Genomic DNA, 20389 nt, shown 5'->3' with positions numbered 1-20389 from the left:
AAGCTAGTACCCCCCCCTTTACTAAGAAGAAGTATATTTATATTACTACTAATATATATATTATTAAGAGTAATATAGTAAGTATAGTTACTAGTACTAATATAACTCTTATAACTATATATAAGTTTATATACCTACTCTAGCTAGTTACTTAGGCTATTAATAATTATAATAAATACTATATATAATATTATATAATATCTATTTACTAATATTAATAGTTACCTATAAGAATACTAGTAGTAGTACTAGTATATAAGTATATATAGCCTTATATACTTATATATACTATTATAGCCCTTTATTATATTAAATTTTAAAAAAGGTTTAGTTAATTAGTTATATATACTTATATATATTTTAAGGTATTTATAAAGGTTAGAGGATATAGAATACCTATAGATAGATATTAAGTATTAAGAATAAATATTATACCTATAGCTATATATATAAAATATAGGAATAGATATTAAGTTTACTTAATACTCTAATAATAAGTATATATAATATTATATAATAGTATATATATAATAGCTATTATAGTCTATATTAATAATATTATATAATAGTATATATAGAAGTAGGTTAAAAATATAATATTATAGAATTCTTTTTATAAGATAAATATATAATATATATATATAAGATTATATAATATTATATATATAAGTAGGTCTAGAATAGAATATTATAGAATTCTTTTTATAAGATAAATATATAATATATATATATAATATTATAAAATAGTATATATATAAATAATATTTATATTACTTATATAATACTCTAAAATAAGTATACTTTTTCTATTTTTTTTTCCTTCTTAGAACCTTTTATATATACCTATATATATATATTATCTTATTTAAGATATTATATTCTATAATTAATCTTAATTTATTTAAAAAGGCTATTATTTAATATATAGACTTATATCTTATATATTAAAAGATTTATAATATCCTATAAGATAACTATAGTTATAATATTTACCCTTAAATACTATAATACTTTTTATAAACTAACTATATTTATTTATAAGTATAAATAAATAACTAAGATAAACTTACTAAATATATTTAAATATTATATTTTACTTAAAACCTTACTAACTTTAATATTTATAAATAACTACTTAATAAAGGTTTCTAATTATTACTATTTTAAGTTAACTTAATTTACTACTAGTAAAATATATATTAATAATAAGATATTATATATTAAGATATTATATAAGAGTAAGTATAAGTATATCTCTAGAATAATTTTACTACTAAGTAGTATATAATTAATAATAGCTAAATATTCTTTATAATATATATATATAAGGCTAGTATTAATATTAATTATAATATTTTATATAAGGTTTATTATAAGGTATTCTCTAAAAACCTTTAAGATTATTAAAAATAGGTAGAAATACTATATATAGACTTTAAAACCTATAATCCTAATTAGATTTAGTCTATTAATAGCTATAAAAAGCTATAACTATAGGGGTTTAAGATTTATATAGGAATTAATATATATTTATATTATATTACTTAGTTCTATATTAGTATTTCTATAATAACTTTATAAAATATTATATAATAATATATTACCCTATTAAATATATAAAAGATAATACCTACTTAATTATAATCTAATTATAGTAGTAAGACTACTATTATTACTAAGCTATACTAGTTTCTCTTTTAAAATAATATACTAGTATAATATTAAACTTATAATAATACTAATAAGTTATAATACTTTTAAGAGCTATAAGGAATATCCTAAAAGCTTATATTTATAAAAGTATAGTTATATAGCTAAAGTATTTATAATATATATATTAAAGAATAGTAATACTTCCTAAGTATTCCTATTAAATACTAATAAGTAAGTAATTATTAATAACTATAAATATATATATTAATATAACTATTTAGATATATTTCTTTATACTTAATAACTATAGCTTATTCTTTATTAATAATCTTATAAATAAGATTATTATTCTCTATTTATATATACTATTAATTTAAGAAGACTTTTATACTTTTATATATAAATAGAATATCTATTATATATATATATAAGAAAGTAAAATTACTAGTTAACTAAATATTTTATATTATAACCTTAGCTATAATATTAAACTAAATTATAAATTCTTACTATTTATTAATAATATAAAAGTATTAAACTTTATCTTTAAAATATTAAATAATATTATTAATATATACTTACTATAAGTTATATACTAGATCTATAATAGGATTATTTAGTATAAGTTTAGTAATTTATTAGAAGTAGGTAATCTAGAAATACCTCTTTTTCTTATTTACTTATATTTATATAAGTAACTTAATTAGTATTAAGCTAAAGGAACTCTTTCTAGATTAGCCTTATTAGAGCTAGTTATTAATACTTATATAAGGCTTAATAAATTATTATTATATAAGGATATTACTATTAATATAATCTAAAAGCTTATTATAAAGGAATAACCCCCTTTTTTTATTTTCTTTATTTTTATCTTTTTTTCTTATTTCTATATTTAAAATATAAAATATAAAATAAATAATAATATATAATATTTATCCTTTTAATATTTACTTCTTTATATAAATTAGAAAAACCCTTTTATTCTTTAGTATTACTAGTATATCCTCTTATATAATAATACTAATAATATTACTTTCTATCTTACTAACTACCTTATCTATAAGCTTTACTAAGCTAGGTAAATTACTAGTAATAAAGGGAGCTTATATAATCTCTTACTTAATATTAAGCTTTAAATCTAATATATTTAGCCTTTAAGTTATTACTTTCTTTATTAATAACTTTATTTTATAAAATAAAACTTATAAATTAGTATAAACCCTTTTTACTATATATAAATTTATTATTAGTTACTTTTAATTATCTAGATATATTATTAAAAGATTAATTATAATCTTCTTATTTAATTAATTATACTTAAGTATTATTAAGAGCCTTTTAATTATTATTATTTACTAAATACTAGTATAGTAATTAATAATACTTAAAGAGGATTCTAGGATAATTATAGCTTTAACTTCCTACTCTTTATCTAATAATACTAATAATATAGGATTAATACTATTTAATATAATTAATAATAGTATATCTTTATATAACTAATATTTAAACTATAGATAAGTATATTATTATAATATATATTTACTAATATAGTTTAGACTAGATATTATTTAGAATATTAAAATATTCTTAATATATCTATTTTTAATTATAATATTAAATAGCTAAAGTATAAATATAATACCTTTATTATTTATTTTTAGCTAAGTTATAATAGAATTAGCTTATCTTACTTATATACTATTTAAAATAATACTTTATATTATAACCTAACTATTAATAAAAAAGCTTTAAAGTATAACTTAAGTTAAAAGTATATCTATATTATTTATTAAGTTAAGTATAATAAGGTCTTTATTATTAATTATAATTAACTTTATATTTAAAATATTATAATTACTTAGAAAAAGCCTTTAAATAGTTTCTTTTATAGGTAGTAGTAATTCTTATATAGATAAATATAATATTAAGTAATAATAAGGATATATATCCTAGTCTAGATATTACTATACTAACTCTTAATATTATATACTTATCTTTAGGTAGTATTTCTTTATTATAATAAGTATTAATATTAATTAAAGAAAAAAGGTTATATAAAGTTTTTTCTTTTATATATAAACTATTACTATTTATATCTAGCTATAATATTTAATAAAGTACTAATAAATATACTTAAATATATATTTAGCTATATTTTACTTAAATCCCTATCTATTTAATAAATACTATAATAATTTATTATTATTATACTTATATAATATTATATATACTTACTATATTTAATATATCCTTTTATATAATAAAAAAGTATAATTTAACTATAACTATTATTAGTTAATAATATATATAAGTAATATTATATAATACCTTTTAAAGAGTATTAGTATATTTAAAAGGAGTATATATAATTTATATATATATTCTTAGCTAGCTTTTAAAGCTAGATATAGCTAATAAAGATATAACTATAATTTTAATACTTTAAATAAATTATCTTATATTCTTTACTATAAATATAGATAATTATTATCTTAATATTCTAAATATATAATAGATTTAATAATTAGCCTTATTTATAACTATATATTAGTATTAAATTTAGTTAAAATAAATATATAAGTATAAACTATTTATATATAATATTAAGTTATTTATTTATAAGAATATTAACCTTTATAAATACCTAAACTATTAACTTTTTAATATTATTAAGCTAAACTATAAAAGCTATAATAACTAATAATATTATATTTATAATAGTAATTAATATAATAAAAAGAGTTATAGATTTATAAAATATAATTCTACTAGTAAATAGTGTATATAGCCTTAAATTATATTCTATATTATATAAATATAGATATTAATATACTAAAAATAATTATGTATACTCTTAGCGTATACCTAGTGTGTAAACCCCGATATAAGTATGTAAAATACGTTTTGGCGACAACTCACCTATAGGCTGCCGTACCCCCCCCCTGGCCCTTGCTCTTCCCCCGCCCATCCCGCCTTCATTGACGCGTGGTGCCTATTCTTAAGCTAAACATGGACTTGGATAGTCGTGGGCGCTCTCCGCCCAAGCCGGATATGGTTATTACGACGAGGAGGCCTGCATCGGCTCCTGTGACTGCCGAGAGAAGCTTTCTGGTGCTGCAGCAAGCCGTGCTTGTGAGACGTTGGCGCGGGTTGAAGTAGTAGTTAGCGTCGTCGCCTTTTCCCTTCGATCTCCGTGGAAGCTTCCACGGTTGGCCCCCCCGTCCATCGCTTCGGCGCAACCCGGGCTATTTACCCTCTATAGAGTAGTCCTCCCCGTGCCTTGGTAGTCTCGCTGCCTGCAGGCTGCAGCTCAGCCCCAGGACCGACGCCGGCGCATCGGCTGCGAGGTGCGTGATAGGGCTGCCCTGTCCCTCCCTTGTTGTGCACGGAGAGGGCCCGGGGCAGCAACTAGCAGGGGGGCGTGGCGGGAGCCTGGAAGCGAGCTTCGTTCTCAGCTTTCTGCACAGACTCCATTCGCGCCCACCGTCTCGCCCAAATGTCCGGCTTTCCTTCCGGCTTCAGGCGCGGACGAATTCCGTTCCTGGCCGATGCTAGCGTCGGCCGAGAGGATAGAGGATGATCAGTTGTGGACTTGTGGTTCCCAACTTAAGATGAATCCCTCTTTCCGTTTCTTCATCTCCGATCTCTGGACGGATACAAAACGGTTACTCTGAAGCAGTGTAATAACAAAGTCGGTCTGCCCCCCATGCAGTTATCCGTGTTACCGCTTCCTGTGGGCGAGCTGCGGGCGCGCGGGTGGGTGGTCTTCAGGGCAAAGTTAATGCCCCCAGTAGCAAACGAGAACTGAGAAAGAGCGAGGGTGCAAAAAAAAAAAAAAAAAAAGTTGCAAGACTCACGGTGGTCACAAAGGGACAACTCAAACTTGTAAACAACTCATCACGGTGGTTTGCCTGCCGATACTGAAGCAGCATAAAAAGATACAGCTTCTTACCTTCTTTCACGGGCCCCGTGAAGAATAGCGAAAGGTGAAAGGGCAGCGGCTTTCGCCGTTTTTCTCACTCTTTAATACGAGGCCAAAACTTGCTCTTTGAAAACGAAGCTTTAGGAAACGCCATTGACTCTAGGCACGCAACCAAAAGCTCATGTCAGTTTGTCCGCGACCATCGATTCACATGAAGTTGGAAACCGTTGCCTTGGCCGGTGGTAGGCAGCAGCCTCTGTGCTCTCGCTCTTCCTCTCGTGTTACTCGTCAACTACAAATCTCCTTGGTTGTCTCTTGTCTCTTTGCATCTCTCTACTTGACGCTCCTCACCAACATTGATATCCCTTTTCGAAATAGTTCCACCAAACGAGACAACCAGTAGCCCTTAAGTACACGTTCAAAACCCCCCAAAAAATCGACGACGAGTGCAAGACGAAAAAGAAGAAACACGGTTCAAGTCATGTCCTATTTTGACCAAAACGTGGATGGCGGCGTGCGAGTGGGAGACCCCAACTCGAGCGGCGATGCGACCCCGACGCCCCAGACGCCCACCGATGGTCTCTATTCGCGAAACGGCCGTCTGACGCCGAGCCCTCACTATGCCCGGCCCCGGCCCATCCCTGCTGGACCCGGCGACGGCGGCGCTGCGCCACGACGGAACCTCCGAAACATCTGGGAAGGGGCAAACCGGCCGTCCCAGACAGGCACGACGCCGCACGTTGTATTTCCCGCCTCGCCCAACAGTTCCGATCATAGCGTCACGAGCATACAGCACGGACTCCCTTCGCGCAATCACGGGATGGACGCCAACGACTGGGAAACCGGTCTGGAGAGACTGCGACTAGACGAAGACATGCCCCGACAGCTCCCAGCATCGGGAGAGGCACCTCGACACGTGCAAACCTACTATGGCTCATATCCTCATACAAGGTCCCCTATCCCGCCGCCTGTTGAGCCAGAGCCGTCGCTGAGACAGCTTTCCATCTGGTCTGCGTACGGGAACCAAGCAAGTCCCAACCACTCTGCACAGAATGGCGGCATCAGTAGCAGCATCGGTAGCAGCAGCACAGCTTTGTCAGATCCGTACCTGTCGTTTCCTCCGCCCATGAGATACGACGCAGTGCCGCCCAGTTACCAGTCCCGCACAAGTCCAGACGCCGACTTGCCGGCGGCCCGGCGGCCCTTTACCGCGCAGCACAGCCCTCCCGTGCCCATGCGCATGGGACAGTCCTCGCAGTACAACGCACCCGCCGCGGGCGGCCCCTCCTCCTACCCTCCTCCGGTGCCATTCCTTCTGCAGCCGCGCTTCCAGGGCTTCCTCCCGATGCAAGCGATCCGGTCCGGCCGCGAGCCCTCTCGCAGCAGTAGCAGCAGTATCATCCCCGGGCCGCTGAGCAACGCCTCCGCCAGCACCAATAGCAACAACCCCCCCGCTCCATCCCACCGCTTCTCGGACCGCTACCACGGCATGCACACAGAGTCCAACGCAAGCGCCGAGCACCTGTCGGCAGAGCAAAACGCCAGCCTCTGGATCACCAACCTGCCGCCCGACATCACCCACCGCGAGCTCCTCGCGCAGATCCGGTACATGGGCCGCATCTGGTGCTGCTTCATCAACGGGCCCGATGGGCTCGCGCACAGCACCGCCGCCGCCAAGGTCGTCTTCTTCCAGCCCGCCGCCGCCCAGCGGCTCCTCGCGCACGCCCTCGAGCACGGGCTCGTCATCCGCCAGCACCGCGCCAAGGTCGCCCAGAACCGCATCAAGACGGGCGGCACCACGCCCCGCGGCGGCGACGACTCCCGCGTCCTGCTCATCACCGGCCAGGACCACTTCGTCAACGAGAAGACGCTGACGGCCTACTTTGGCGAGCGCTTCGTGTTCCAGATCGACGAGGTCAAGACGCTCATCCGCGGCGGCGGCCGCGCTGTCGTCGAGTTCCGCTTCGGGAGCTATCGCTGCCAGGCGCAGATGGGCAAGATCTCGCTGGAAAAAGACAGGCCGCTCGGGTTCGAAAAGGCCGAGTTTGGAGAGGACCCGTGTGAGGTGGGCGAGACGTGGACCTCTCACCAGGTCGCCCTGCTGCGCATTCGGGGTATTGGGCTTTGAACTGCGTCGCGGGCTGGTGAGGTGAGATCGCAAGGGAGAAATGATATTGGATTAGACTACCCCTTCATAGAGAAGGACTGTTTTACAGAATTGTTTTACAAGATGCATACCTTTTGGATGGATTAATATTGCTTTTGACATATACGCAGGGACGATTAGCTTTGGATCAAGTCCTAATCAGACAGCGGAGGTGAATGTAATTATATTCTGCAGAATCTAGCCTGTAAGCATTAGACATGACTTATGACATGATTATCGTTACATGATTAGGCTACTCACCCAAGTCACCCCAGTATGCTTTTAGATCGTCGGCGCCCCAGCTGGTGCCCCAGCCAGATTCACGCTCGATCTTGTCCAGCAATGGCTTCGAGTTCCATGGGATTTCTCATGCAGCGGCCTGCAATCCACAGGTCAGGGGCTTCACTCTATTCGTTCACGCGGCGTGGTCATGGTTGGAGATGCTAATGGCGCAGACGCGGCGCGCGTGCCAGAGGACGCTGCGTGGCTTGGCTGCACGCCAATGCCTGGCGGCGGAAGAGCGCCACGGCATCTTCAGACCCCTCGCACGGCTGGCCGCGCCGATAAAACGACCCTCACGAATGCCGGCCCTCGTCGCATTTGCGCTTCTTGTGCCGGCAGTTGAGGCAGCCCGTCCGGGTCCGGGTGCGCTTGGGCTGCCGCGGCTCCTCGCCCGCAGCCATAGGGTATCCAGTTTGACGGGGTAGGGGAGCCCAGATGGATTACCGGCGCCGGGGAAAGAAAAGGTAAGCGGAGCGCGGCGGGCCCTCTGCCTTTGTAACTAGCGATTTGGGCGTCATAATAAGAGGGAACCAGTGTATGCTGTGTGGTGGTTCGGTGCGAGATTCGTCTCGGGAAAATTAAGTGAGCGACAAGCCCAACACGGGGTTGAGCGCGGAAGGTACTGGTAGAGACAGCGGATGATCCCGGGTGCAAGACAGCAGGAAGCAAATGATGTCTTGACGTCGTCTTCGGGCTTTGAAATGCCACCTGGCCTCTTTTGTTCGCTCGCAGATGCCATGCTAATGGAAAAGGAAGCTCATCACGCTACCGCATGACCACTGCGAAGCGGTGCCCTAATTAGGCAGCCCCACGCCCTGTCCATTTTCGGCAAGCAAGCGAATTGCTCCGATGGTCACCAAAGGTGCAAATGTAATTCTTCGACATTTTGGAACAACCAAAGGAGCACCAAGAGAATGAATAACAAAAACAGCCAGCCAGCAAGAAATAAGCCAGTTGGAGAGGCAGCAAATTAATAAGCAACCTAGCAAGAAAGTTAGACACGTAGGCAGGTTCTTATCATAGTACCAACTATGCTACATGTTTTTAAATAAAGACTACCTAGGTATCTTTCAGTGTGTGGCGCGTGTTCTTCATAATTATACTTTTGGTTGACTGAAGCTAATACATACCGTTTCATTCAGACATTAATATTGCATATCCTTTAAAAGAAATATTTATCTAGTGGCCTGTTTACTACCTTTTCAATACATTCAAAAGTTTCCATTTATTCGTGACCCTGAGATATTCCTCTGATTTAAGATTTGAATCCCCTAAGTAATTATTCTTATCCGCGAACAACAGACCACAACCTCTAATCTGTAGATGGAATAGAGAATAGAGGTAGCCAGCCACCCGAGACCAACCGAGAAAGTCCCACTTCGGACCAAACTCACTCGTCACGTCCGCACGGAAATGAGTTGATTGACCACTTGTGTAAAACGAATTCTGGAACTTTGTTTTAGGGGAGAAAGTGATTTTCAAGCTCAGTGCTGTCATTTCGAGCTCAGTGCTGTCATTTCGAGCTCAGTGCTATCATTTCAAACTCAATGCTGTCACTTTAAGCTCAGTGCTGTCATTTAAAACTCAGTGCGTCTGGCGCTTCTAAAAACTAAGGCCAGATACGTGGGTTAAGGAAATAGGAAGTCGACTATATAAAATAGTATTTTTTTCCCGTAATCCCTTTATATTCCTTGTCCTTTCAATATATATGTATATAGCTGGAATGAACGCGAAATCTTCTCTGGTATTTGTCTCATGATTCGTGATACTGCGGCGCAGAGATGTGACGCGACGCCACCGCCCAGGGCTCGCTTCCAAAGCGTCGCCGTCACTCTTCCCTCAGCACCAACAGACTCTGTGAGTACCTTTCGCGATAGCTTTAAAGCTGTGCAAGAGGTAACCATACTAGAGACCGAGCGAAGCAACACATCCGTCCTCTTCAGCTACTCCTACGGGCGGGCGACCAGGGCGGCAATAGCGCTGTCGAGTCACCGTGACCAGTGTGAGGGTGGCCCTTGCTACCATAAGTGGCACCTCGCCGCCGCTCGACGCACAATGACGCGACGGGCTTTGACGAGATTCCCGCGGAGGCGCGCGCGACATGGCTCTACGAACCAAGCGACCGGGGCGCGGCGTGCGTGTACAGGCTCACTGGGCGAGACCGGCTGCCGCTGACAGACACGCCCTGTGCCGAGCTGGAACTTCAGGACGGGTCCGCCGCCCGTGCAGCTGCAGTTGTGGACGACCCAGGTTCACGCCTGACGATCGTGCACTACCTCCTTGGACTGGTGCTAGTCCAAGAAGGTCCCCGAAGTTATCGATGAAGCGGCGCAATGCTTATCGGCAAGCAACCCCACGCGAGCGGAGAACTCCAGAATGGTAGCTAAACTAGATCATCAGCGTTGTTGTTCAAGCTTATGAATATGCTTCGAGAAGAATTGGGGCGAATGCAACGTCACTCACTGTCTGAGTAGCGACGTCGGGGTCGCAGCCGTCCAGGCCATGAAGAAGCAGCGCCATCTCCGCGCTCACCGACCGGGACAACTCTGGTATGCAATCTCAATCGAAGCCCCAGCCTATCCGTCCTTGTTGGGCGGACGGCGCCACCAGCTTGAGCTGTCATCGCCACTCACATCACTTGCTCTTAGCGAACGATTGAGATATCGGAAATCTAGGACAAAGATCAAGGATACACCCGAGCTTGTCCGTTATCCGGTGGTTCTCTTTTCATTGGGCCGCTGGTGAGACTGAGGCACCACCTTTCCCCAGGATTATCCCCCTTTCGACAGCAGGAATCTCTATGCGCCAGGCCAACTGACCACGGCATCCCGTTATGGCAGGTAGGAAAGCGGCTCCCATCCGCAGTGTGACCCTGGTCGTGTTAACTTTGCGACCTCCTTGGCTCAGTACTCACGATATCCTCTTGTTAATTTTGCCGGTCCATAGGTCGCCAAGTGCAGTGAGCCAGCAGCCGCAGGGCACACAGGTGGTCGCCACCTATAAAAGTATGACGGTCCTAAAGTCCCTCTCGTCCTGAACCAGTTCAGATTTTTGATTGCAGATCTCTGCCAGAAGTAATGGCAGGCATCTAGGTGAATAGGTTCTCTGAATGTGGTCGAAATCGTCAGCTAATACTCCGAATAGAAGCGTCATGGGGATGGCCGCCATGGGCATCGCTCGGTGGAGATATGTCTTGAAGTACTCCCTTAACAACCCGAAGTACTTGAAAGGCAATCGGTTTGTGCTCTCAAATGGACATACCTGTCAATTTAAGGACACATTTCTTGCAGTGTACAAGGACATGACATTGAGCCGCTCAAGTCGTACCACTCCACACGCCCCTCTGGCCGGGCCACCCGAGACTGAAATCGAAGGAATCAAAGTCACGACTGACCCCTTCGGTCAGGGCGTGGCTAAGGCCGTCGGTCTGGCAATTGCTATGAAGAAACTGGCGGCCACCTACAACCGACCAGGCTACAACCTAGTCAACAATGTCACCTGTTGCATAACCAGAGACATCTGCTTGCAAGTGGGTGTGTGTTCTCGAGGTGGTCCACTTACGGGATACTGGAAGCTAAACAATCTCGCTGTCCCCTACGCCAATCACCAAATGACGTGTGACGTCAGCATCGACCTGCTGCGTGCCTATGGCTGGGACGTCCTCGAAGCTGCCGACTGCTGCTTCGATGTGGAGGAGCTTGTCAAGGCGCTCCTCCAAGCCGAGGAGTCACAGGAGTCACAAGACAAGCCGTCCGTCGTTTGCTAGTATTCGCACTGTGCATGGCATTGGTAGCCAGGTGATTGGCAAACGCCAGCGCCGATGTCTGCAGCATCAAGCGTGCCTTTGGCCTGGACCCAGATCAATTTGTCGTCCATACAGAGGCGTACGAATACTTTTCGGACGTCGCACCCCGCGGTGACGTTCTAGAAAGGGAGTGGAACTCGGGGTGTCGGGGGTACGGACAAAATTTGATGTGCACATGGAAGGAAAGTTTCCGAGCAATTCGAAAAGCTTATTACCACCAAAAGAATACTTTCCTAGTCAGTCGACGGGGTCAGAAAACTCTGCGGCCTTGGTTTGCAACACAATCGCGGCGCACTTGAACAACTTTATGGCCGACAGTGCCGACTTTTTCCCCGCAGTGGCGATGATCTGGCACGAAAGGAAGATTCTCAGCACATGAGTCTTCCAGAAGCTTTACTTCGAGAACTGAGTCTCATTCTATCGTTCAAGCCCGGCTTGAACGGAGTGTGGTATCTACGGAACATTCAGAAGTCGATACACTCACTACGGCGTTCGTGGGCAAGCCATGGCGGCCATTGCTAATGGTCTCGCTGCTTTTAGTAAGGAGGCCTTTCTCCTAGTTACATCCCGCATATTTGTGTTCTAAATTGTTAGTTTACTCGTCAGCCACAAGCTTTCGACGTCTTCGCTGACAACCGCTAGTATGCTTGCCGTCCGAATGGGCGCCGTCTGAGAACTACAAGGAATTCACATTGCAACCAATCACTCCATTGGAACAAGCGAGGACGGCTCGAAACATTAGATCACTGAGCTAGCACGGCCGTGCCGAATATTCTGTACATTCGCCCCCACGACATGGAAGAAATGACAGGTGCGTCCACCGCCGCCCTCCACGCTACCAGCACTCCAATAATCATTCCATGGCACTAAAACTTGCTACAGTACCATGGAAACTGATCGGGGAGGTATCCAGTGGGGTGTCTAAGTTTACATGGAGGAGTTCGATGCTGCCGTGACCTGCTAGGCGCGAGGTCAGGAATGCGCTTTGCAGGTCAGATGCGGGCTGTGCTCCCCCCAAAAGCGGCTTAAGGGTCCTATAGCGTCGTCTCCGAGTCATCGCTGGTTTGAAGAGCAAATTGTTGGAATATAATTGCCACGTGTTGACGATTTCAAAGCCCACCCCCCCGCGTCCCCATTGAAGCCTAAGCCTACGCGGCGAATTATTGGGACAGGTATGCAAATACGGGCTCTACAATGAGTTACTTTGAGAATATTCTGCGAGTTGAAAACGCTCATAGATACACGTCACGAAACCTTCATTGCCTCCCAGGTAACCAAGTTGGTGGCGGATGTGAGGAAGGAGCGGGTTGAATCACTGCGTGGAGAATTTAGGGACCTCAACCCCGACAAGAACAAATGGAAGTATATTGAACGAACCTTTTTGTCGGTCAATAGTGTCAATGGTGTTGTATCCCGGGTCGTTGGCGCGTCTATAACCGCTCCCGAGCGAACAAGCCGGGAAGGTTTTCGTGTTTTCGTGTGATTTCGCTTTCCCAAAGATGGATCTAGCTAGTGTCTTTCAATATAGCTAGAGTCTTTCAATGTTGCTAGAATATTTTAATCTAGCTAGTATCTTTCAGGCTACGCAGGACTGATGACTGTCCGACATACACAAGCAGCATCATGTACAGGACTAGGCGCACCCCCAGCAGAGTTTGCATCTCATAGTTCACCGTTTCTTGGTGCAGCAGCAACTACAAGGTCCTCGTAGCTTTTGTAAACTTAATCAGCCTGGTGGCATTATATTACCGCGCCCCCCCTCCCAGAGCCAGTCTACGACATACTCGACAACCTGCAACGCAAATATTTTCCTTGACTGAACAGTCTCTGAAAACCTGCCCAAAAACCAAGACCTTTGGCTACTTGTTAGCCAAGTTAACACATTTGTTTACCAAGCCCTCCAAACACATACCCATCTTGATAGCACGATGGACAACCAACAGCCGCACTTGTTGGCTTCCCAGGACGTCGCCCCCGCTGCATCTGCATCTCATCCCACCCAAGGGACGTCTACGAATACGCAGAATCAGCAGGTCAAGCCCTCCGTCGCCCTGCACCACCAACAAGCACCAGATGTGGCCGACGAGGGAAACCAATCAGGCGCTTCTGAGGAGAAACATCATCCAGTCGCAAACTCCACTTTGGATCCTTCGCCTACCGCGGTCTCCATCGTCGCCAAGCGCGGGCGCGGAAGACCTCCTGGATCCAAGAACAAGCCAAAGGATCCATCCAAGCCGCCTCCCCAGAAGAAAGCCAAAAAAGATAATCCGACTCACCAGAAGAAGGCCGAAACAGAGAAAGCGCCTCCCCAGAAGAAGGCCAAAACAGCGCCCAGAGAGCCTACAAAGAATGATGCGCCAAGAAAGAAGGCTAAAGATCAGCCTAGTACGGAGACTCAGCCGCAGACTCATCAACCTCAGATGTTCGACACTGAGGCCCACAATAATTCTTCCGCGGCTCGGGCTCAGAGCTTTTCTGGGGCTCAGAGTTTTTCCGGGGCTCAGAGTGTTTCCGAGGCTCAGAGTTTTTCCGGGGCTCAGAGTGTTTCCAGGGCTCTGAACTTCCAGCCTCAACCAAGCATCACATCGTTGCCAATTCCTGTTACATGCTTGCCCCCCCATTATTTCGATTTACGCTTTACACAGGATAGCACTTTCGAGACTCAGCCCGGCAGCTCAGCCTATCCAACAAACGATCATAGCAGCTTTGCGAACCCCTTGCAGAATTACGATAACAGCTCTACGAGTTTTGAGAATTCAACTCAGGATACAATCTTTGTCCGTTTACCGGGGAGCGGCTCACCCGAAACCGAAACCGGCAGCCCAACCTATCCAAATTACGACTTGTGCACCTCTACGGGTTTCGAAAATTTCACTGAGGAGACAAATCAGGAGACAGTTCAGGAGACAGTTCAGGAGAAAGTTCAGGAGACAGTTCAGGAGACAGTTCAGGAGACAATCCTCGCTAATCCGCTGTGGAGCGACTCGACCGAAACCGGCGGCTCACTGGATAATCCAATTGAAATTGATGCTCCGACCTTCTTCGAACCTCAGGACATACTTCCGGACACAAGCTTCTCCAATCTGCTGTGGAGCGACTCATCCGAAACCGAAACCGGCCGCTCATTGGATAATCCAATTGAGGTTGATGATCTGCCCTTCTTCGGAACTCAGGCTCCGAATTATCCCGAGACTCAGCTCGACACACTCGAGCAAACAATTGTGGGCGAAATCGACTTGATGAGACTGCATGAGTATAACCTGACGCATTAACAAAATGGCTTCGACAAAGTCCATTGCGCGGCTCTTTGGCAGCTTCTCACTGCTACCGGCCTCAATTCTTCGCACAACGACTGATACGATTACGACCTTGACAACGAGCCGAGCTTTTAGCGCGACGCCGGCGTCGTTCGCCCGCACGACGCCGCAAATGACAAAGGGCAAACAAGGGGGCAAGTTGAAGCCGTCGACCCCGAAGCGCAAGGCCAAGGGCAAGTCGACTGGCCTGACGGAGAGTGGGCGCAAGGTGCGCACGCTCAAGCAAAACATGTACTCGCCGGCACCGCCGCCTCTGCGCATGGCCCGGCAGCGACACCTGCGGCACTGGACGATTCACCGCGCGTGGCAGCTGTTCCGCCGCCAGCAACACGAGGCGCAGCACAAGGAGCGCAGCCGCATGCAGGCGGGCATGTGGAACGCGTGCGAGGCGCTTCGCCTGGCTGAAGGACCCGGCGACCGAGGCGAGGGCTATCTGTACCGCGTGGCCATGGAGAAGCAGGGTGTCTGGAACGGCGACGCGATTCCCATCGAGTACGCGCGCATGCAGACGGAGACGCCGGCGGTCGAGGCATGGAATCACGAGTGGAAGCGATGATGTGGATTTGCACAAGATTGGAACTACTCCATATTGTAACTGCATTGCTTGGCGTTGCATTATACTGTGTCATTAGACTTCTTAGGTTTGAATTGTGCTGTTGGACGGGATGTCTCGACGGAAAAGTATTGGAGACCTGGGAGACCGCACCTGTGCAGAGCTTCATCACAAGCTGGAGGGAGTGTTACAAGCTTTGACGGATCAAAATCATTGATGTATTAGTAGTAGAAGCGATCTATGGAAGAGGGATATTGTAGTGTATTATTGATCATTCGTTATTAGTCAATAAATTAGTGTTGAAAAATGACAAAATCTCATGGACCCAAGTGAAGAAAGAGCATTTTGCCCGATTATTCGCTCCAGATGTCTGCCCAATGCCCAGGTATTGTATGCAGGCAGGTAATACTAATTGATTTGGCCCGAATCACTCACTGCTCAAGAATCCGACCAGTCCGCTGAATTAAACTCAGCCTTAATTTGTATAATCGTCATATTTGTCAAGAGAAAAAACGGAAGAAAGATAAGAAAACTGAAAACCGTTCTTTCTTTTATCCATGGATGATTTCAGAGTATGCTAAATTAGTTTTTAAGAGAGAGAGATTGGTAGGTAGAGAGGCGGAGACAGATTCTGATATATATAACCAACAAGAAGAACATATCATGGGCGGGTGGTCCTTTTCTGTCTGGGATCGTGTTTTCGTGTCAGTGGAGTTCGCCGAGGCTGTTGTGCCGAGAGCTACGCAGGGTCAAGAGCAAATTAAAACCTCTGGGCTCTGGATTCGCGTGTTTTTAGACTTTTGAAAGTACACACTCGGTTGTGTACTTATTTGTTTTGGCACAGTCTGTGCGGCATGATGTTGGCCGGGGTGAGAAAAGGCGGGGTGAGAAGTGCAGGGTTGTTTTACAAGACGACGCAGCAGCCGCTGCCCTCGCCATTTTCAAAGGTCAGCAGGGCGGCGCGGGTGGCGGCCTCGAAGACGTCGTCGACACCCTCGCCACTGAGGCTGGAGCACTCGAGATATCGCTTGGCGCCAACTTCGCGGGCGACAGACTCGCCGTCGTGGGTGGTGACGAAGCGCAAGGACTTTTTGCGCATCTCCTCGATGGCGACAGGGTCTTCGCGTAGGTCCTTTTTGAGACCGACGAGGATTATGGGGATGCCGGGGCAGAGATCCATAACTTCTGTAATCCACTATGAGGCGAGGTCTCTGTTAGCAAAAATTGAAGACAAAATGTATTCGCCAGCGATGCTGCCTTCGGCGAGTGGGTTGCTCGAGATCCGCGGGGTCGGGGTTGCGTACTTTGTTCTTGACATTGTCAAGAGAATCGGGAGTATCGACGGAAAAGCCAATGAGGATAACATGGGCTTTAGCGTAAGCTAGAGGGCGCAGTCGCTCGTAGTCTTCTTGGCCGGCGGTATCCCAAAGTGCGAGCTGGACAGACTTGCCGTCCACGCGGCAGTCGGTGACGTAATTCTCAAAGACGGTCGGGATCTTGGTTGTTAAGTCAGTATTGCGGTGCGAGGGCGGATCGATGGGAGGCTCACATAGTTCTGTATTGGGTCAGTATCGTCTTGGAGAGTGGGAAAGCTTTGCTAGGAAACTCACGGTCGGGAAGAAGCCAAGTGTAAAGACGCTGAGCAGACTCGTCTTGCCGCAGGCACCGTCACCGACAATGACGAGCTTTCTGTAGAGCGGGGGTTAGCATGACACAAGAAAAGGGTAACTACATATAGGGCACAGCATATGGTAACATAATTGGGAGCGAGCGTCAGGATTGCTTGCCTTCGGATGACATTTGGAGGGTTCGCGGCAGCCATGGCAGCGGTATGTGAAGACGTTGGGTCGCGGGAGACGAAACTGGAAACAGTCCAGTGAATAATTTGTCGTCGGGAGACTCAGAGGAAGGAGGAAGACGACTATCGAGGAGATGGCTGATGCGAGGTGGCAGCCGAGAAATCCGTGCCGGGTAGAGAGCGGGCGAGAGGGTTCGTCGAGAAGGCGGGGCCGAGGCGCGGCTTATTGGGAAGAATTGGCGTCTTTCTGGTTGAAGAATAGTATGGAGGAAGAAGACCACCAGGAAGCAAAAGTAGAATGGAAAAAAAAAAGCGCGAGACGGTGACCGACAGCGCTGAAAAAGGCTGCGTCACAAGGCTGCGGTGAGATGTGGGATGGAGCCCAGTTGGGATCTAGCTGGTAGGCGTGAAGCTTGTAGCTGTCGGAATGGAGCACAGCAGGCAATGGCAGCTAGAGGGTGGTACAATGAAGGGCACCAAAAAAGCAAAAAGAAATAAGAGCAAAACGACGGACGGCCGGTCGGTGCCGTTAATGACGGTTTTGGGCGTCGGAGGGCTGAGATGGGAATTGCGGGCGGTGGTAGGCCCTTGGTTGTGCCTCGGTGGAGGGGACCGAAAAAAGAGGCGGGCGCCGGTCACAATTAAGTAACGGCTTGATACGTAGGTAGGTAGCGGATCGGAAATGGCGAACAATGGCCGGGATGGAATGGACAGGGGGGAGGACGATGAAAGGGCGGCCGATGGAAGAGTGCAAGTGAGGAAATCAAGAAGAGGAATACGAGGTGATGGGGATTTGTGGTCATTGTCGATTTTGCCTGGATCGATAGCGAGCCACAGCAAGCAAAAGCGGGAAGGAGGCAAAGCTCGGTCTGGCAGCTGAAAAAAGATGGAGGTGGCTGTGAGGCCGTGAGACCAGCGGGTTAGGGGCTTGAGGGGGGGCCTCCAGGTCCTTTTAGGGCGTATTTCTGGGCAATGCGCGCTAAGAACTGACACTAAACCCGCTGGAACCACCCGCCAAGTACCTGACCGGCTCTCATTATTATGGGCCATCCACTCCAGCGCAGAAATGGGAGCATATTGCCATCTACCTGTAATTACTCGGCGGGTTTTACGGATACATCTATAAGAATAAGCGATCAGCAACTCCGATAGGTTGAAATGGAATAGAAATCAAGAGAAATCAGCAAAAGTAGAGACAAGGAATCGTCTCGAGCCACTCTCACCCTACTGACTTGAGCAATTCCACTTCCTTAACCATGCTCACCATGATACGAGCGCCCACCACTTGCCAACCCATCCAAGCCCAATCACCATGGCCGACAGCTCACAGGGGACCAGGGCTTCCGACATCAGAGGAAAAATATGTCTACATTAGCTCCTAGCGCCGACCCTCCCAGACGCGCCATCCGCTCCCATCTCCGCAAGCCCCAACAACTCCTTACTTGCCTCCGTTCCTGGAAACAGGTCCGCGAGAGAGGTGTCCCAATGGACGATGCATGCCCGTCGAGTCTACGAGCTCCCTTGCTACCTGTTGCTTGGCGCAACTTGGCACATTCTATCCTACTTGTCCTGCTTCCTACTCTCCATCCTGTGGAGATTAGACTTTGCCATATTACTCACATTCTCTATCACAATCTCGTTCAATCGACAGAGTCTACCCTGGGCAGGAACAGACCGTCAAGCAATACACCGCTACGCATGGGGTGAAGGCCCTGATAAGTAGACAATGACATCGCCGGAGCCGCGGTGGATACGCTGATCGCAATGCAACACATATAGCAGCCTCGTCCTGGCAGACATCTACCGAGGACAGATATATGTACTTACTTACTCCACGCAGAAGGTTTAATCCGAGAACGAGGCTGCCACATATATAGCTATATAAAGCACCCACCTCGCCTGCTCCAGCCGCACCCCGCGCCTTACACGCATCGCAACGCTGCCACCGAGCCGCACCGCATCCACCGGCCAGCTTAGAAGCCGATAATAAAACAAGCATCCTTCGTTAGCTGCGACCAATTGTACCATGATCGCGCCATCAAGCTGTCTAGTTATGGAACAGCGAGCCGCCCAACACGAGCCCAGCCGTGAGCTGGCTTACGGGGACAGTGGTGGCGCTTCTTCACAGTGAACGGATACAGACCTTGATGCCAGCCGTTTCGTATATGTCAGCCACAGCCGGCCGCTCCATGGAGTTTGTCATTAAACGACCCTCTAGTTAGGTATTGATATAGCAGTCTACGGATATGGAACAGCTACTGCGAGATTAGACAATGCGCTGTTCGCAACTTTGCCGTAAAACGCGGAAGGAATTGATTGACGCCGCCGGCAAAAATGCACGATGAAACAAAAGTCGCAAATACACCAATCCATTCCTTCGGCGCACTTTTTCTATCCGGTTGTTTTCACCCGTTTGCTTGCAGCGTGTGCGACGTCTGTTGTTTGACGGCAAACTGTCGTTTGACGCGGGTATATATGCCGAATTGGGCTGGCCAGACTCGGGGGCACTTTTGTTCCGAGAGATTTGGTAGGAGCCTGGTGCAACAGTGTGAATTTTGCAATGCGGTGGGCTCCAATATCGGATTCTTGTAGTGCAACGAAATGACTATCGCAGGTGTCCATCTCCATCTCACGCCTAAGGCCGAAAAAGCAACGGATTCTCCTGTTAGAACCTTGAGGGGTCCTCGAGTCCATTGTGAAAAGGTCACGTGTCAATATTAAGCATTGATGCCCCGCCACAGTGTCCGAAGGAAAACTAAACCTGCATAATAAATGCTCATAAATACCAAGTGAGGACAGTGACTGTGTAAAGATTTTTCATAATTCTTTGAAATAGATAGGAACTGCCTGCAAAATTTCCGATCTGTCATCTGTTATCACTGGCTGTCCACGCTACTTATTCCGCCTGCA

At 44.8% G+C, this 20389-nt stretch overlaps 7 protein-coding genes across 7 annotated transcripts; 5 read left to right on the top strand and 2 right to left on the bottom strand.

The window, feature by feature from the left end:
- Positions 1-4500: 4500 nt before the first annotated feature.
- CCM_00671 (uncharacterized protein) lies at positions 4501-5236 on the top strand (the record flags this gene model as incomplete). Its single annotated transcript, XM_006665830.1, has 5 exons — positions 4501-4524; positions 4582-4587; positions 4680-4817; positions 4944-5003; positions 5072-5236. 5 exons carry the CDS (start codon positions 4501-4503, stop codon positions 5234-5236), a joined length of 393 nt encoding a protein of 130 aa, XP_006665893.1.
- An 823-nt stretch (positions 5237-6059) lies between these two features.
- CCM_00670 (uncharacterized protein) lies at positions 6060-7706 on the top strand (the record flags this gene model as incomplete). The annotated part of the gene is made up of 1 exon (XM_006665829.1): positions 6060-7706. One exon carries the CDS (start codon positions 6060-6062, stop codon positions 7704-7706), a length of 1647 nt encoding a protein of 548 aa, XP_006665892.1.
- A 740-nt stretch (positions 7707-8446) lies between these two features.
- On the bottom strand, positions 8447-8745 carry CCM_00669 (uncharacterized protein; the record flags this gene model as incomplete). The annotated part of the gene is made up of 2 exons (XM_006665828.1): positions 8447-8546; positions 8630-8745. The coding sequence occupies 2 exons, from the start codon at positions 8743-8745 to the stop codon at positions 8447-8449; spliced, it is 216 nt and encodes a 71-aa protein (XP_006665891.1).
- A 1016-nt stretch (positions 8746-9761) lies between these two features.
- Positions 9762-10330, top strand: CCM_00668 (uncharacterized protein; the record flags this gene model as incomplete). The annotated part of the gene is made up of 2 exons (XM_006665827.1): positions 9762-10008; positions 10035-10330. 2 exons carry the CDS (start codon positions 9762-9764, stop codon positions 10328-10330), a joined length of 543 nt encoding a protein of 180 aa, XP_006665890.1.
- An 842-nt stretch (positions 10331-11172) lies between these two features.
- On the top strand, positions 11173-11772 carry CCM_00667 (bacterial-like transketolase; the record flags this gene model as incomplete). The annotated part of the gene is made up of 1 exon (XM_006665826.1): positions 11173-11772. One exon carries the CDS (start codon positions 11173-11175, stop codon positions 11770-11772), a length of 600 nt encoding a protein of 199 aa, XP_006665889.1.
- A 1967-nt stretch (positions 11773-13739) lies between these two features.
- On the top strand, positions 13740-15684 carry CCM_00666 (RING finger domain protein; the record flags this gene model as incomplete). Its single annotated transcript, XM_006665825.1, has 2 exons — positions 13740-15032; positions 15103-15684. 2 exons carry the CDS (start codon positions 13740-13742, stop codon positions 15682-15684), a joined length of 1875 nt encoding a protein of 624 aa, XP_006665888.1.
- A 901-nt stretch (positions 15685-16585) lies between these two features.
- Positions 16586-17503, bottom strand: CCM_00665 (Rho2 GTPase; the record flags this gene model as incomplete). The annotated part of the gene is made up of 4 exons (XM_006665824.1): positions 16586-16876; positions 16986-17236; positions 17292-17319; positions 17480-17503. The coding sequence occupies 4 exons, from the start codon at positions 17501-17503 to the stop codon at positions 16586-16588; spliced, it is 594 nt and encodes a 197-aa protein (XP_006665887.1).
- Positions 17504-20389: the final 2886 nt, after the last annotated feature.

This window comes from Cordyceps militaris, assembly GCF_000225605.1.
Source record: "Cordyceps militaris CM01 unplaced genomic scaffold CCM_S00001, whole genome shotgun sequence".
NCBI lineage: Eukaryota > Fungi > Ascomycota > Sordariomycetes > Hypocreales > Cordycipitaceae > Cordyceps > Cordyceps militaris.
Note: the sequence above shows the minus strand (reverse complement) of the source record. Positions and strands in the feature narration are given on the sequence as shown.